Raw genomic sequence first — 17,265 nt, 5'->3', positions numbered from 1 at the left:
ATTTATGTTCTTAGAATAATCTGTACTGCTCTATGACCTTGTCGGAGTTGAAACATAAATGATATGCTCTCTTTTCAGATAATAGCTGGGGGTGAAACCTGAGACAATTCTAAGTATTGTGTAAATGAACAGTGCTTGGCAGACAATATTGTCAATTGCGATCATGCACCTCACTATGTTCCTTCAATCATAAAAATGCTTTTAGCCTTTCATAATAATTGGCACTTAAACAACCACAAACAATGGAGTCTTTGTACGGTAACTTTGACCAGTGTATGGTTGGTGGAGGATGGGGGAGGTTGCAGGGGACCGAACTTCATCTTCAGATGTAGCATTTCAACACGATTTGAAGTTTTACTAGAGATGGCATTCAAAAGCTATATTCATTCAAATTGGTGCTCAGTGAAGATTGAATTGCATTGAATACTGCTATCAATTGTTTTCAAATTATCTGTAATTGTTGGAAATGTTGCCCAACCCAATCAGTTATAAACACTGACCCTGATTCATATTTTAATAAGGAGGTACAAACCATAGACTGCTTTTGGTAACCTATAATGTATTTGTATTCAATGGTGGGAAGTCTGGTCTGTGATGGGCCAGGCTACAACTACAACTCTGCAATTCCTTTGTCTAGGAGTTTGGACATGAGTTTGGATGTGCTGCTGCTCTGCACTGCACTACCTCCTGGTTGGAAACGGATTGCTCCTGTTTATTTGTGAATTGTAACAAGGAAAATATATTTGTGAATTGTAACAAGGAAAACTAATTGGATAGGTTTGGATCAAATATACTTGACAAGTTTACTGCTTGCTATTATAATCTCTTTTTTGTTATTTAATTCATAGTCTTCTATTTGCATTCTCTTTTCCACAGCATTAGTGTAGATATTCCCGATGGCACTCTCATAGCTGTTGTTGGACATGTTGGATGTGGGAAATCTTCCCTACTCTCTGCGTTGCTCGGGGAAATGGAGAAAATGGAAGGCTATGTTGCTGTTAAGGTAAAACGTCATTCTATTTTTGTATAGGAGGCTAAAATGAAAAGTGAAAAGATAATCTTAACCCGAGGACTGGATATGAGAATGGAGATTGTTATTTGGTTTTGTTGCCTACATGTGTTGGATTAGGCTACAATTGTTGATTTTACGCTCTTAACTGGTAATTTTGCCATTCAGTGGGTTATGGAGGGTAATCTTGATATCAAAGGTTCAAAGGTTATTTATTGGTCACATACACCATAGGTGTAGTGAAATGCTTATTGCCAATGCAGCACATGAAAAAATGAATACAGACATAACAATAATAAAGAGATTTAAACATAAAAAAACATCCCCTCACAATGGTTCCCATTATGAGGGAAGGCACAATGTCCAGTCCCCATCCCATGTCCACCCATAGTCAGACCTATTATGGCCTCCGCAGTCGCCTTTACGGAGGCCCGATGTTCCAGGCCTTTCTCGCCGGATGATGGTGCTCTGGCGTCGGGAGAATCCTCACAGCGGCATGGGAAACCTGGAACGGCCACTTCCTTACCGGAGACCGCGGCTTCCGAAGCCAGCAGGCCACGCTGGATGGAGCTCCACCACTGGCGATCTCTGCGAGAGATCCCAGGCTCCCGATGTAAAGTTCAGCGCCGCAGCTGGCCGCTCCACAGTCCCGCAGCTCCGCGATGTTTCATCGGCGGTCTTCAGCTCACCGGAGTTCTACCTTGGCGACCCAGGCAAGGCATCGGCAGCTCCGCGATAGCGCTCAAGCGCTGTGCCGCCATCGAAGCCGAGGTTCTGGCCGGTCCCGACCGGAAACGCTGCTCCAGGCCCGCTGGTGGGCCTCGAGGACGGGTCGAAGATGCTGCAAGATGGGGGACCGAGAGGTCACAGCTCTCTGTCTGAGCTGCGAATCAACTGAACACAAGTCTACTAAACTGTGAGTGTAGTTTTACTGACCCGTGAGTGCCCTTAATGTGGTTTGAAAATGAAGTTTCAAAATGAAAATGTGGTTGGTTTGAAAATGTGGTTGGTGAAAAGGCAAATGTGGTTGGTTTGAAAAGGCAAATGTGGTTGGTTTGAAAAGGCAAATGTGGTTGGTTTGATAAGGCAAATGTGGTTGGTTTGAAAAGGTAAATGTGGTTGGTTTGAAAAGGTAAATGTGGTTGGTTTGAAAAGGCAAATGTGGTTGGTTTGAAAAGGCAAATGTGGTTGGTTTGAAAAGGCAAATGTGGTTGGTTTGAAAAGGCAAATGTGGTTGGTTTGAGAAGGCAAATGTGGATGGTTTGAAAAGGCAAATGTAGCTGGTTTGAAAAGGCAAATGTGGCTGGTTCTGGCCGGTCCCGACCGGAAACGCTGCTCCAGGCCCGCTGGTGGGCCGCGAGGATGGGTCGAAGATGCTGCCCGGAGAAAAGCCGCCTCTCCGACCAGGTAGGGACCCTGAAAAGTAGTTTCCCCCACCCCCTACATAAAAAAGACTAGAACTCCAAAAACAAAACACTAAAACTCACTAAAAATAAAAAAGAGGTGAAGAAAATGGACAGCTGCAGGCTGGGCAGCCATACCATACAGGATGGCCCCCGGTTGGGTAGTTGCAAGAAAAGCAAAAGGTTCCCACCATTGATGACCTAGTTGCAGGCCATGGTGTTTACATATCTAGTGCCAAACTCTACTGTTTGAGCGTATTTATCAACAGACAAAAAATAACTTTGAGGGATGTGAACGTTTCGTAGAAAAAGTGCACTGACAGCTCGAAGTGGGGAAGGAACAGTCAAGATGTTGAGATCCATGAAGCCATGAACCTGGAGCACATCCGATACCTTTATCACTGGTAGAATGAGCACATTATCTCACAAACAACCAACTTGTCTGTCCCATCAACTGCCTCCTGCCCCATTTGTGGAAAAGTCTGCAGTTTCCACATTGGCCTCATTGTACACCTCAGAACCCCAAAAAACAAGGGGATACAAGCCATCCTCAATCCCAAGGGGCTGGTCAAGAAGAAAATGATTAGCTCTTCATGTAATCTATATAATTAAAAATCTAAACTTGACGACTTCCTGTTTGGACTGTATATTGATTTTAGAAAAAACGCTATCAATTACGGCTGTGATTTTTGGCCATCTTACTCAGAGTCCCCTCCAGCTGTCAGGTCAAGAGGATTTTTCCCATCGATGAAAAATAAAAGACTTATTAATGTTTAAAACATGTTGAGATCCTCTCTCCTGTCAATCACGCCATGCAGGCCACGTCTATTCCGGTGGGAGGCGGGAGGGACTAAACCCGGAAGTGTGGACGTGCCTCAGTTGCTGCAAGATGGGGGACCGAGAGGTCACAGCTCTGTCTGAGCTGTGAATCAACTGAACACAAGTCTACTAAACTGTGAGTGTAGTTTTACTGACCCGTGAGTGCCCTTAATGTGGTTTGAAAATGAAGTTTCAAAATGAAAATGTGGTTGGTTTGAAAAGGCAAATGTGGTTGGTTTGAAAAGGCAAATGTGGTTGGTTTGAAAAGGCAAATGTGGTTGGTTTGAAAAGGCAAATGTGGTTGGTTTGAAAAGGTAAATGTGGTTGGTTTGAAAAGGCAAATGTGATTGGTTTGAAAAGGCAAATGTGGTTGGTTTGAAAAGGAAAATGTGGTTGGTTTGAAAAGGGAAATGTGGTTGGTTCGAAAAGGCAAATGTGGTTGGTTTGAATAGGCAAATGTGGTTGGTTTGAGAAGGCAAATGTGGATGGTTTGAAAAGGCAAATGTAGCTGGTTTGAAAAGGCAAATGCGGTTGGTTTGAAAAGGTAAATGTGGTTGGTTTGAAAAGGCAAATGTGGTTTGAAAAGGCAAATGTGGTTGGTTTGAAAAGGCAAATGTGGTTTGAAAAGGCAAATGTGGTTGGTTTGAAAAGGCAAATGCGGTTGGTTTGAAAAGGCAAATGCGGTTGGTTTGAGAAGGCAAATGCGGATTATTTGAAAAGGCAAATGCGGATGATTTGAAAAGGCAAATGTGGCTGGTTTGTAAAGGCAAATGTGGCTGGTTTGAAAAGGCAAATGTAGCTGGTTTGAAAAGGCAAATGTGGCTGGTTTGAAAAGACAAATGTGGTTGGTTTGAAAAGGCAAATGTGGTTGGTTTGAAAAGGCAAATGTGGTTGGTTTGATTTGAAAATTTATATAATTAAAACTCTAATCTTGACCACTTCCTGTTTGCGCTCTATATTGATTTCAGCGAAAACCGCAACCACTTACGCTGTGATTTTTGGCCACCTTACCCAGAGTCCCCCTCCAGCTGTCAGGGCCAGAGGATTTTTCCCATCGATGAAAAATAAAAGACATTAAAGTTTTTTAAATGTTGAGATTCTCTCTCCTGTCAATCACGCCATGAAGGCTACGCCCCTTCTGGTGGGAGGGGGAGGAGGTATAAAACCCGGAAGTGTGGGCGTGGCTCGGTCTCTGCAAGATGTGGGAGGGAGAGGGTCACGAAGCTCGGTCTGAGCTGGAAATCTACAGAACACTGAGAAAACACGAAAGAGGGAGAGAGAGAGAGAGAGAGGCTGCTTCAAATGATATGAAACCACTTGAATTTGGCCGCCTTGCACCCTGCTTGAAGTGGTACGAAACAGCACCTGAATTTGGCTGCCTTGCACCCTGCTTGAAGTGGTAGGAAAGTGCACTTGAATTTGGCCGCCTTGCACCCTGCTTGAAGTGGTAGGAAACGGCAATTGAATTTGGTGGCCTTGCACCCTGCTTGAAGTGGTATTTCAAAGAATAGCCGTGACTCAACTGCCAGCCCACCAGCGTGAGTGAGTGAGCTGCCATCACACCAGGCTTGCGTGACTGAGCTGCCAGCCCAAGAATCCATTCGGCCCACAATGTCCATACTAGCCCTCTGGAAACCAGTCCCTTCAGCCCACAACACCCATACTTGCGCTCCGGAAAGTCCCTCCCCATCCCACTGGCCACCAATATTGGAATTGGTGGAGAGGTGGAATATTGCGTTAGGGAACCTGCCCTCCCGTGTGAACATGGGACCCAACTTAGTCTAGTATTCATTTAAAAATAATTCATAACAACTCTTGGATGTTCAAACCTTCTGCAATCATTTGCCCAAGACTTGATGAATATTTTCATGGGAGTTGATTTAGGAAGGTAAACATGCACATTTTCTTTGAATCTGAAGTAACTGCAAGATAAAGGGCGGTAGAGTTGCTGCCTTACAGCGCCAGAGACCTGAGTTCAATCCTGACTACGGGTGCTGTCTGTTTGGAGTTTGTACGTTCTCCCTCTGAACTGCGTGGGATTTCTCTGGATGCTCCAGTTTCCTTTCAAACGGCAAAAGCATACAGGTTTATAGGTTAATTGTTTTTTGTAAATTGTCCTTAATGTGTAGGATAGTGCTAGTGTACAGGGTGATCACTGGTCAGCGTGGAATCCGTGGGCCGAAGGGCCTGTTTCCGCCCTGTATCTCAAAACTAAACTAAATAATATGTTAATTATAAAGTCGGGTAAAGTCATGGCTGATTCTGAAAACTGTATACATGTTCCCGTCCAGGTACACACCACCAGGTTCCTAATTGGTTCATTAGTGGATACCTGCCATTGGACTTGGCATCCGCCCTGGTTACTGACAAGACTGGACAAGCAAAAAGCTGTTTACCAGCACACTGTTCTAGCAGTAGTAAAACTTCAGCAGAAATCCTAACATACTTGGGATCCTGTTTTTGCTTCCAAGTTCTTTGATGGCTAAGTGGGACATTTTCTTTTTTGGTGGACACTTGCGGACGTTTTGGGGGCAGCGTGGGACAAGTTGTAGGTGGCTGGTTAATGTTTTCAGTAGCCGGAGATGGAGCTTATTCATGAATTGTGGAAAGATGTGTTTTGACCTCATTAATCTCTCATTTGAAGGATAATAATAACATAGAAAACAGATTCATAGCATGTAGCTGTGAGTGCAGTTTGAATGTTATAATATTAATTCTCATCCCCTGCCATTAAAATGGCTGAATTAACTGCATTTCAATAGTGCATACATTTTATTTTTGACATGAATTTTCAAGCATTTATTGCAATTGGAAATTTGATTTTTGGTTTGGGAAACTTTCAAATAGATTTATATAGATTAGATTAGATTAAACTTTATTAATCCCCTTATTCAGGGGAAATTCTGATGTCCTTGCAGCACACCAATAAAAATACAACATAGATTCAAAAAGAAGTTCAACACAAAAACATCCCCCCACAGTGATTCCCACTGTGGGGGAAGGCACAAAGTCCAGTCCCCATCCTCTTGTCCACCCAAAGTCGGGCCCATTGAGGCCTCCACAGTCGCCGCCACGGCGCCCGATGTTCTCGCCGGGTGATGGTGCTTCGGCGTCGGGAGAACCCCCAGCGGCTTGGGGTGCCAGGAACGGCCGCCTTCCCACCGGAGACCGCGGCTTCCAAGCCAACAGACCACGCCGGACGGAGTTCCGCACACTGGCGATCTCAGCAAGAGATCCCAGGCTACGGGATGTAAAGTTAAACGTCGCAGCTGGCCGCTCCACAGAACCGCGGCTCCACAATGTTCTTATCGGCGGTCCCAGCATACTGGAGTCCCAGCGCGGCGACCCAGGAAATGCATCGCCCGCTCCGCAATAGCGCTCCAGCGCTGCGCCGCCGCCAAAGCCGATGTTCTGCGCCGCTGCCAAAGCCAATGTTCTGCGCCACCGCCAAAGCCGATGTTCTGCGCCGCCGCCAAAGCCGATGTTCTGGCCAGGTCCCCTCAGGGAAACGTCGCTCCAGGACCCGCTGGTAGGCCGCAAGGACAGGTCGAAGTCGCTGCTCGGAGGAAGGCAACCCCTCCGACCAGGTAGGGACTCGAAAAGCAGTTTCCCCCTTCCCCCCCACCACCCCCCACACATAAAAAGATTAGGCCCCCTGACTACACACTCAACGTACTAAAAATAATAAAAAAGAAGGGAAAAAAAACGGACAGCTGCAGGACAGGCAGCCGTTCAGGACAGCGCCTCCTCCGGTCTAAGAATGTAGAATGTGAAACATAGACATATTAGGCAACTAAACTCCGCTGTGCTGTGTCATATAAATCATAATCTCTAATTTAATCTGTGGTATTATAATCTTCAATGTTCTTAGTCCTCTTATCATATTCTCATGTGATTTGCTTTGGAAATTTTGTTCAACATTTCCTAGGGTAACAAGTTCCATGTTCTGACATATTTTCTAAGATTTCCATTTTGGATTTATTTGTATCTTCATTAAATGATCCCATTTAACATTTTTCCATTTATGGAAGAGTTTTCTCTATATTTACCCTGTGCAATCTTAATTTAAATGTCTCAGGTCCTTTTTGTTCACTCCTTTCATTCCCTGTTATTGTATGTAATTTGCCTTTTTTCCCCCTTTCTGTGGCATTTTTATTTTTTCCTATTGATGTATTCATCTTGCAATTCTATTAATTAACTGCCCAGTTTGCAAGATTTGTTATATAAAATTGCATCTTCCTTATTGTTACTGTTTAATCACCACTACTGTACTTAAGTTTTTTTTTCTCGCATTTGCAGATATCGCTGGGTTTTATGGTCTTAAATGCAAATCATTCTTGTAGATTTGTGAATTACAATGGTCCCGGTGTTCTCTATCATTCAAGCCCTCCTTTTATTTAATTTGGCTTTCCGTTCTGTTCTCAGTCTGTAACTTTGTCAAAGTCCAAAAGATTTCTATAGCCTGTGGACAAAGAGGAAATAATTTATGATCATGAATGGAGACAATAATCTGTCCTGTTCCACATTCAGCAAGAATTTTATTTTGCTTTTCTAACTTTTCAAAATAATTTACTCACCAAAGCATGGCTCATGAGCATCTGGGACTAATTGATTTTTTTTAACCGTTCAGCATTTCCAATGCTTGGTCATGGAGCTCTGCAGTAGGGAAACGGTCCTTTGGGCAAATTCCTCTATGCCGAGCAAATTGTTTAACCAAGCTGGTCACATTTGCTTTTGCTTAGTCCATATCCCTCCAAACCTATTCTATTCATGTACCTGTGTAAAAGTCTTAAATGTCAAAACTGTACTTTCCTTCTCCACTTTCTTGTTCTGTGTATGTACCACCCTTTTTCCAGTGGGGAAAAGTTGACCTTCGGGTCCCCTTCATATCTTTCCCCTCTCACCTGCAACACATAGATTTTAGAAATGTCTGCAAGGTCACCCCGCAGCCTCCAATGCACCAGCAATGACCTTTTAGAGGGCCATAAAATTTGCTATTTTTATTTCATTCTTGTGGATTACATAAAATCTAAAAAAAAGTTGAAAATGACTTATGATGTTGTTTATTTGCAGGAGTCAGTGGCATACGTTTCACAGCAAGCCTGGATTCAGAATGCTTCTTTAAAACGCAACATTCTCTTTGGTCAGGAATTAGTGGAAGAGTGGTACAAAAGCGTGATTGAGAGCTGTGCACTTCTGCCTGATCTGGAGGTTCTGCCTGCAGGAGATGAGACCGAAATAGGAGAAAAGGTCGAGTATGCATAATTTATTTTATAAATTAGTAATCATATTTAAATATATTTGTCCACTATGAATTAAAAAAAAATGCAGATGGAAACCACTTTTGTATCATCATGGAATTGTATATTAATGGATTATGATTGGATCTGCTAAATATTTAATGATAAGAAATATATTGTGAAACTTCTATGACAATCATTTTTGTATATATATTAGAGGAAATAGCCATTCAACTCTTTAAGCCTGCTGATGGATAAATTTGTTACAATCAGCAGTCCATACATGACCAGAGCAAATTAATTTGTATCTGCTTTTGTCACATATCCGCATCATATTTTAATTGTCTTATTTGGATGGAAGCAGAAGCGCAACAAGAAGTGAAATTTCCATTGAACAGCCATCTATTTAAGTTATCAAATGCCGTATTTGCAGGGAACTTGAGGCAAAAAGGTGTAGCAAGAGATAGAAAGGTTTCGCGTGTGGAGAATAATGTGAGCATCGTCTTTATTTTGAGTATTTCTGATGTAGGTTTTCGTCTTGCTCCAATTAATGCTTGATTAATTTTTTTTGAAATGCTGAATGTGAGGAAATGTTCAATTATACTTTGTCAGGGTGAAACCTTTGCAAACAAATCGGTCAAATCTTACTGCACATAGCACACTAATAAGTACCAGATTGTAATGATTGTAGTATGAGAAATGTAGATTACTCTTACACTTACACAGTCGCCACATTCCTGGTGCCATCTTGTATCTTTCATGTTTTAAAGCTCTTAATGTAGTCTTATCATGGCCTTAAAGGCCCGTTGTCCTGGTGTGGCATTGGGTCGAAGCTGCTGATGTTAATTATTTTCATATTATGTCCCTGTTCGGTTGAAAGGAAATAGTAAAAATCGGAAAGAGCCATGGTTTTCAAGGGAAATTGGACACTTGGTTCGGAAAAAGAGGGAGATCTACAATAATTATAGGCAGCATGGAGTAAATGAGGTGCTTGAGGAGTATAAAGAATGTAAAAAGAATCTTAAGAAAGAAATTAGAAAAGCTAAAAGAAGATATGAGGTTGCTTTGGCAAGTAAGGTGAAAGTAAACCCAAAGGGTTTCTACAGCTATATTAATAGCAAAAGGATAACGAGGGATAAAATTGGTCCATTAGAGAGTCAGAGTGGACAGCTATCTGCAGAGCCAAAAGAGATGGGGGAGATATTGAACAATTTCTTTTATTCGGTATTCACAAAGGAGAAGGATATTGAATTATGTGAGGTAAGGGAAACAAGCAGAGTAGCTATGGAAACTATGAGATTCAAAGAAGAGGAAGTACTGACACTTTTGAGAAATATAAAAGTGGATAAGTCTCCAGGTCCAGACAGGATATTCCCTAGGACATTGAGGGAAGTTAGTGTAGAAATAGCAGGGGCTATGACAGAAATATTTCAAATGTCATTAGAAACGGGAATAGTGCCGGAGGATTGGCGTGCTGCGCATGTTGTTCCATTGTTTAAAAAGGGGTCTAAGAGTAAACCTAGTAATTATAGACCTGTTAGTTTGACGTCAGTGGTGGGCAAATTAATGGAAAGGATACTTAGAGATAATATATATAAGCATCTGGATAAACAGGGTCTGATTAGGAACAGTCAACATGGATTTGTGCTTGGAAGGTCATGTTTGACTAATCTTCTTGAATTTTTTGAAGAGGTTACTCGGGAAATTGATGAGGGTAAAGCAGTGGATGTTGTATATATGGACTTCAGTAAGGCCTTTGACAAGGTTCCTCATGGAAGGTTGGTTAAGAAGGTTCAATGGTTGGGTATTAATGGTGGAGTAGCAAGATGGATTCAACAGTGGCTGAATGGGAGATGCCAGAGAGTAATGGTGGATGGTTGTTTGTCAGGTTGGAGGCCAGTGACTAGTGGGGTGTCACAGGGATCTGTGTTGGGTCCACTGTTGTTTGTCATGTACATCAATGATCTGGATGATGGTGTGGTAAATTGGATTAGTAAGTATGCAGATGATACTAAAATAGGTGGGGTTGTGGATAATGAAGTAGATTTTCAAAGTCTACAGAGAGATTTATGCCAGTTGGAAGAGTGGACTGAAAGATGGCAGATGGAGTTTAATGCTGATAAGTGTGAGGTGCTACATCTTGGCAGGACAAATCAAAATAGGACGTACATGGTAAATGGTAGGGAATTGAAGAATGCAGGTGAACAGAGGGATCTGGGTATAACTGTGCACAGTTCCCTGAAAGTGGAATCTCATGTAGATAGGGTGGTAAAGAAAGCTTTTGGTGTGCTGGCCTTTATAAATCAGAGCATTGGGTATAGAAGTTGGGATGTAATGTTAAAATTGTACAAGGCATTGGTGAGGCCAATTCAGGAGTATGGGGCACAATTTTGGTCGCCTAATTATAGGAAGGATGTCAACAAAATAGAGAGAGTACAGAGGAGATTTACTAGAATGTTGCCTGGGTTTCAGCAACTAAGTTACAGAGAAAGGTTGAACAAGTAACGGCTTTATTCTTTGGAGCGCAGAAGGTTAAGGGGGGACTTGATAGAGGTCTTTAAAATAATGAGAGGGATAGACAGAGTTGACGTGGATAAGCTTTTCCCACTGAGAGTAGGGAAGATTCAAACAAGGGCACATGACTTGAGAATTAAGGGACAGAAGTTTAGGGGTAACATGAGGGGGAACTTCTTTACTCAGAGAGTGGTGGCTGTGTGGAATGAGCTTCCAGGGAAGGTGGTGGAGGCAGGTTCGATTTTATCATTTAAAAATAAATTGGATAGTTATATGGACGGGAAAGGAATGGAGGGTTATGGTCTGAGCGCAGGTATATGGGACTAGGGGAGAATACGTGTTCGGCACGGACTAGAAGGGTCGAGATGGCCTGTTTCCGTGCTGTAATTGTTATATGGTTATTATATGGTTATATATGTAACTGAGAATGGAAAGTTTTCATCGTGGCTTATTTTCACTAAATTATGTCTAACTTTTTCTGAAGCAACCCGTTTCCAATAAATGTAGTATATTGGAAACTTTGGGAAATTGCAGTTTGGTTCTATAGAAGATAATGTGCGTACTCACCATTATAATAAGATCAAATCAATTGAATGCATTGAATCATTTATTTCCTCCAATAGGGTGTAAATTTGTCAGGCGGCCAGAAGCAGAGGGTGAGTCTTGCTCGAGCAGTTTACAGTAATAATGCAGTCTATTTAATGGATGATCCACTTTCTGCTGTTGATGCGCATGTTGGTCGGCATATCTTTGATAAAGTGATTGGACCCAAAGGTTTGCTGAATGGCAAGGTAAGCAACATCAGAAACTTATTTGTAAACACTTTAAATTCCACTCCCTCCCAAAAGCATCAGGTATTTAAAGCAATTTGGTAAATTTTATTTTACAGACCCGTGTGCTTGTAACTCATGGTATTAGTTTCCTGCCTCAAATGGATAGGATTTTGGTGATGGTTGATGGGAAGATTTCAGAGTCTGGCACCTACAAGGAACTTTTAGAGCAAAAAGGAGCGTTTTCAGAATTCCTGCGAATGCATGCTCCAACAGAAAACGATAGTGAGTTGTGCAAAAACATTTCAATATCACCTTTTTTGAAACTTTAATCGTTTTACAAATGAAGTCTGGGTCCTCATGGTACAATTCCAAGATCAGGAGTACGGCATGCTGAGAGGTTTCACATGGTAGTTGGTGGCATAATATTCCTGTAATTGTGTGAAAGATTTATTACATTATTATGAATGTTTGATAGTGCTCCAATGAAGTATGTAATTTTTACCTTTGTAAAAAAAAATAACACTACTGTGCTTGTGCAGCAGGCCTGAAAACATTCTGAGTATTTGTGGAAAAGTACTATGACTCGTTTTTAGCTTCTGTGTGCCATAGATCAATCGGGTCATAGACATTTTTCATACCTGACAACATGTAGCCTCCAATCACCAGATATTGCAGCCAGCTGGGTTATATCTTAGCTCTTATTCTGGTTAAGAGTAATCTTTGTTTACCTTGTGATTCCAAAACAGGTCACTGCTTGTAAATATCAATACATTCAGTGGAAGTAATTTGAGTTGCACTTACAATTTCCATCCTAAAATATCTTGTACCTTTTTGATAGTTCAGATCGAACACAATCGTAGAGTTATACAATTCATCTGTGATCCGATGTCAATCCCATCTTCCTTACATGGTCGATGGACCAGTGAGCCAAACATCTGTGGTAGACAAGTTACTGGAGAGGATTCTGCGAGATAAAAAATACACGCATTTGGATATACGGGCTGATTGTATCATTCTACATTCTGTTTGTGTTCGATCTGAACTATCAAAAATATGCAAGATATGTTAAGATGCAAATTGTAGAGTAAATATAGAAACATAAAGTGCCCTCCATAATGTTTGTGACAAAGAACCAGCATTTATTTATTAGCCTCAGTACTCCACAATTTGAGATTTGTAATATGTATAAACACAGCTGTCATTTCTTCATGGTGAAACTAAAATGTATAAAAATGGCCTTTATTAAAATCTGACAATGTGCACTTTAACCACACGTGATTTTTTTTTCTGTTACAAATCCCAAATTGTGGAGTACAGAAGCAAATAAATAAATGATGGGTCTTTGTCCCAAACATTATGGATGGCAATGTAGAAAATAGCTCTATACTTATCCTTGGACCATGACCCCACAGACGAACACCAGGACTTAAGGGCCTGCCCCACGAGCAGGCGACTGCATGTGGCAAGCGCGAGCAAACCGGAGCGGGGACCGCGCGGGGGCCGCGCGGAGGTTGAGTGATCACCGTACAGGGCCGGTCCCACCAGCATGCGACTGCATGCGGCGAGCGCGATCAAACCGGAAGCAGGGGCGCGCGGAGGTCGAGTGTGTGACGTGAAGTTCGAGCGAAGTCCGCGCGTGACGTACAGCGTCAGATGCTGCGTCCGGCGTCGAGATGCTGCGTATGCCCGTCGAGGCGGTGCGTGCGGCGTCGAGGTGGCTGCGGGCAGGCCGTTGCCGCGCGGAATTTTTTAACACTGTCAGTTTTTCGGAGCCCCGCGCGATGTCGGGACCAGCTTCGCACAACTACATACGGCTCCGGCGAACGATGTGGGACTGGCCCCGCGAGGCCGTACGGCTATAGCGACCACGTTAGGTCGTGCTTGCCGCATGCAATCGCATGCTCGTGGGACAGGCCCTTTAACCTCAAACACCATTACTGATTTCATCACTTCCAGCTCTCTGGCCTCTAAAGCCTCCAACCTTATCGTTCCCCAGCCCGGCACGGCCCAATTTTATCTTCCCAAAATCCACAAACAGAACTTCATGGCAGATCCATTATTTCTGCTTGTTCATGTCGAGCCATATTAATTTACACATACCTCTACTTCATCCTGTCCACTCTGGTCCAATCCCTCCCTAGATACCTCACACGCTCTTTGTCTCCTCAATGACTTCCGTTTTCCAGGCCCCCACTCCCTCATCTTTTCTATGGACGTCCAGTCACTCTACACCTCCATCCCCCGCCAGGATGGTCTTAAAGCCCCCCCCCATCCCCCCCCGTTTCTTCCTCGACTGCAGAATCAGTCAGTTTCCGTCTACCAATAACCTCCTCCGAGAGCTGGTCCTTGTCCTCAATAACTTCTCCTTCGACTCCTTCCACTTCCTCCAAATCCAAGGCATAGCTATGGGCACTCCCATGGACCCAAGCTATACCGGCCTCTTTGTAGGGTACGTCAAACAATCCCTGGTCCAGGCATACACTGGACCTATCCCCGAACTCTACCTCCACCACATTGACGACTGAATTGGTCAGGCATGATATTCTTCTGATTTAAATCGGAATTCCGATTATTTATTTTTTTCCTATTTTTCACATTTTTGTGCCCGATTGTTTGGCGGCCAATCAACCGCTGTCTCAAAGGGGTTGCGTCCAATCACCGACCAGCTTTCCTTAAAATTCCCGTCCAATCAACTAATCGATCTCGGCTGTCTTCAATTTTGGTCGCCAAATTATAGGAAAGATGTCAACAAAATAGAGAGAGTACAGAGGAGATTTACTAGAATGTTGCCTGCGTTTCAGTAACTAAGTTACAGAGAAAGGTTGAACAAGTTAGGTCTTTATTCTTTGGAGTGCAGAAGGTTAAGGGGGAACTTGATAGAGGTCTTTAAAATGATGAGTGGGATAGACAGAGTTGACGTGGATAAGCTTTTTCCATTGAGAGTAGGGAAGATTCAAACAAGAGGACATGATTTGAGAATTAAGGGACAGACGTTTATGGGTAACATGAGGGGGAACTTCTTTACTCAGAGAGTGGTAGCTGTGTGGAATGAGCTTCCAGTGGAAGTGGTGGAGGCAGGTTCGATTTTATCATTTAAAAATAAATTGGATAGGTATATGGACGGGAAATGAAGGGTTATGGTCTGAGTGCAGGTAGATGGGACTTGGGGAGAAGAAGTGTTCGGCATGGACTATGGGCATGTTTTGGGGACAGAGCCTTCTCCAGGGCAGCTCCCAGGCTGGAACTCCCTCCCCCAACTCCTCCGCAATTCCGTGTCCCTCACCATCTTCCAGTCCCGCCTCAAGACCCATCTCTTCACCTCTGCCTATCCTTAGCCCCACGTCCCCCTCCCTTTTCATCTGTGCATTAATTGCCTCATGTTGGGTTTTGAATTGAATTCTGTCTTTACTTTGTGTACTAGTCATGTCTCTACTATTTATTTCATTCCCCTTACATGTTTTTCCTCTACCTGCTAAATTTTTGTAAGGTGTCCTTGAGACTCTTGAAAGGCGCCCATAAATAAAACGTATTATTATTAGAAGGGCCGAGATGGCCTGTTTCCGTGCTGTAATTGTTATATGGTTATATGGTTATAAAGGCGTCGCGTACAATCACATAATGCGCCGATCATGGCGGCCAATCAGACGCAGTCTCCAAGGACGTTGTGGCCAATCACCGACCTTTACTGAAGCAGAAGATGACTGCAGCCAAAATCACTTTCTCTGCTGTTTGCATCAAATTTACTTGGACCATCTCCGACATCTCCCTACCGTTTCTAGATCTCACCATCTCCATCCCAGGAAACAGACTATTGACCGACATCTACCACAAACCTACTGGCTCCCACAGCTATCTTGACTACACTTCTTCCCACCCTGCTTCCTGTAAAGACTCTATCCCCTACTCCCAATTCCTCCGTCTACGCCGCATCTGCACCCAGGATGAGGTGTTCCATACCAGGGCATCGGAGATGTCCTTATTCTTTAGGAAACGGGGGTTCCCCTCTTCCATTATAGAAGAGGCTCTCACTGGGGTCTCCTCGATATCCCGTAGCTCCGTTCTTGCTCCCCCTCCCCCCATTTGTAACAAGGACAGAGTCTCCGTGGTCCTCGTCTTCCACCCCATCAGCCGTCGCATACAGCATATAATCCTCCAACATTTTTTCCACCTCCAACGGGATCTCACTACTGCCCACATCTTCCCATCTCCACCCCTTTCTGCTTTCCGCAGAGACCGTTCCGTCTGAAACTTCTTGGTCAAATCCTCCTTTACCACCCAAACCACCTCCTCTCCAGGTACTTTCCCCTGCAACCGCAGGAGATGTAACACCTGTCCATTTACCTCCCCCCTCGACTCCATTCAATGACCCAAACAGTCTTCCCATGTGAGCCAGAGGTTCACTTGCACCTCCTCCAGCCTCATCTACTGCATCCGCTGTTCCAGGTGTCAACTTCTCTACATTGACTAGACCAAGCGCAGGCTCGCTGATCGTTTCGTTGAACATCTCCGCTCAGTCCGTCTTAACCTACCTGATCTCCCGGTTGCTCAGCACTTTAACTCCCCCTCCCATTGCCAATCTGACCTTTCTGTCCTGGGCCTCCTCCATTGTCAGAATGAGGCCCAGCACAAATTGGAGGAACAGCACCCCATATTTTTCTTGGGTAGCTTAAACCCCAGCGGTATGAACATTGACTTCAATAACTTCAGATAGTCCTCGCTTTCCATCTCTATCCCTTCCCCCTTCCCAGTTCTCCTACTAATCTTATTGTATCCGACTACATTCGATCTTTGTTCAGCCCCCTCCCCTGACATCATTCTGAAGAACGGTCTCGACCTGAAACGTCACGTAATCCTTCTCTCCAGTGATGCTGCCTGGCCCGCTGAGTTACTCCAGCTTTTTGTGTCTACATCCAAAATCAGTACCCCGTTCCTGCTTTCTCTCCATATCCCTTGATTCAGTTAGCCCCAAGAGCTATATCTAACTTGAATACATCCAGACAATTGGCCTCCACTGCCTTTTTTGGCACAGAATTCCACAGATTCACAACTCTGGGTGGAAATGTTTTTCCTCATCTCAGTCCTAAATGGCCTACCCCTTATTCTTAAACTGTGACCCCTGGTTCTGGACTCCCCCAACATCAGGAACATGCAGTTTCCTGCATCTAGCCTGTCCAATCCCTTAATAATTGTGTATGTTTCTGTAAGATACCCTCTCATCCTTCTAAATTCCAGTGAATAAAGCCAGTTGTTGTATTTTTCATAATCATAATCGTAATTTATTAGCCAAGTTTTGCATCATACGAGGAATTTGGTTTGCCATACAGTCATACTAAAAAAGCAACAAGACACACAACTACATACAAATTTGATTTAAACATCCATCACAGTGGCTCCTCCACATTCCCCACTGTGATGGAAGGCAATAAAGTCTTATCTTCCTTCCTCCTTTCCTCCCGCGGTCTAGGGAGTCGAACCATCCGCAGCCGGAGATCGAGCTCCCACGTCGG

At 43.6% G+C, this 17,265-nt stretch overlaps 1 protein-coding gene across 1 annotated transcript in view; it reads left to right on the top strand.

The window, feature by feature from the left end:
- The window catches only part of abcc1 (ATP binding cassette subfamily C member 1), a 169,038-nt gene that overhangs the window by 96,013 nt on the left and 55,760 nt on the right, over window positions 1-17,265 (top strand). The window contains exons 17-20 of the mRNA XM_033040273.1: window positions 877-1,003; window positions 8,305-8,481; window positions 11,609-11,776; window positions 11,875-12,040. Of these exons, the coding sequence (XP_032896164.1) occupies window positions 877-1,003; window positions 8,305-8,481; window positions 11,609-11,776; window positions 11,875-12,040 (638 nt within the window). The remainder of the gene's footprint in view (window positions 1-876; window positions 1,004-8,304; window positions 8,482-11,608; window positions 11,777-11,874; window positions 12,041-17,265) is intronic.

This window comes from Amblyraja radiata, chromosome 22, assembly GCF_010909765.2.
Source record: "Amblyraja radiata isolate CabotCenter1 chromosome 22, sAmbRad1.1.pri, whole genome shotgun sequence".
NCBI classification, from domain to species: domain Eukaryota; kingdom Metazoa; phylum Chordata; class Chondrichthyes; order Rajiformes; family Rajidae; genus Amblyraja; species Amblyraja radiata.
This window is presented reverse-complemented; position numbering and strand designations above follow the sequence as displayed.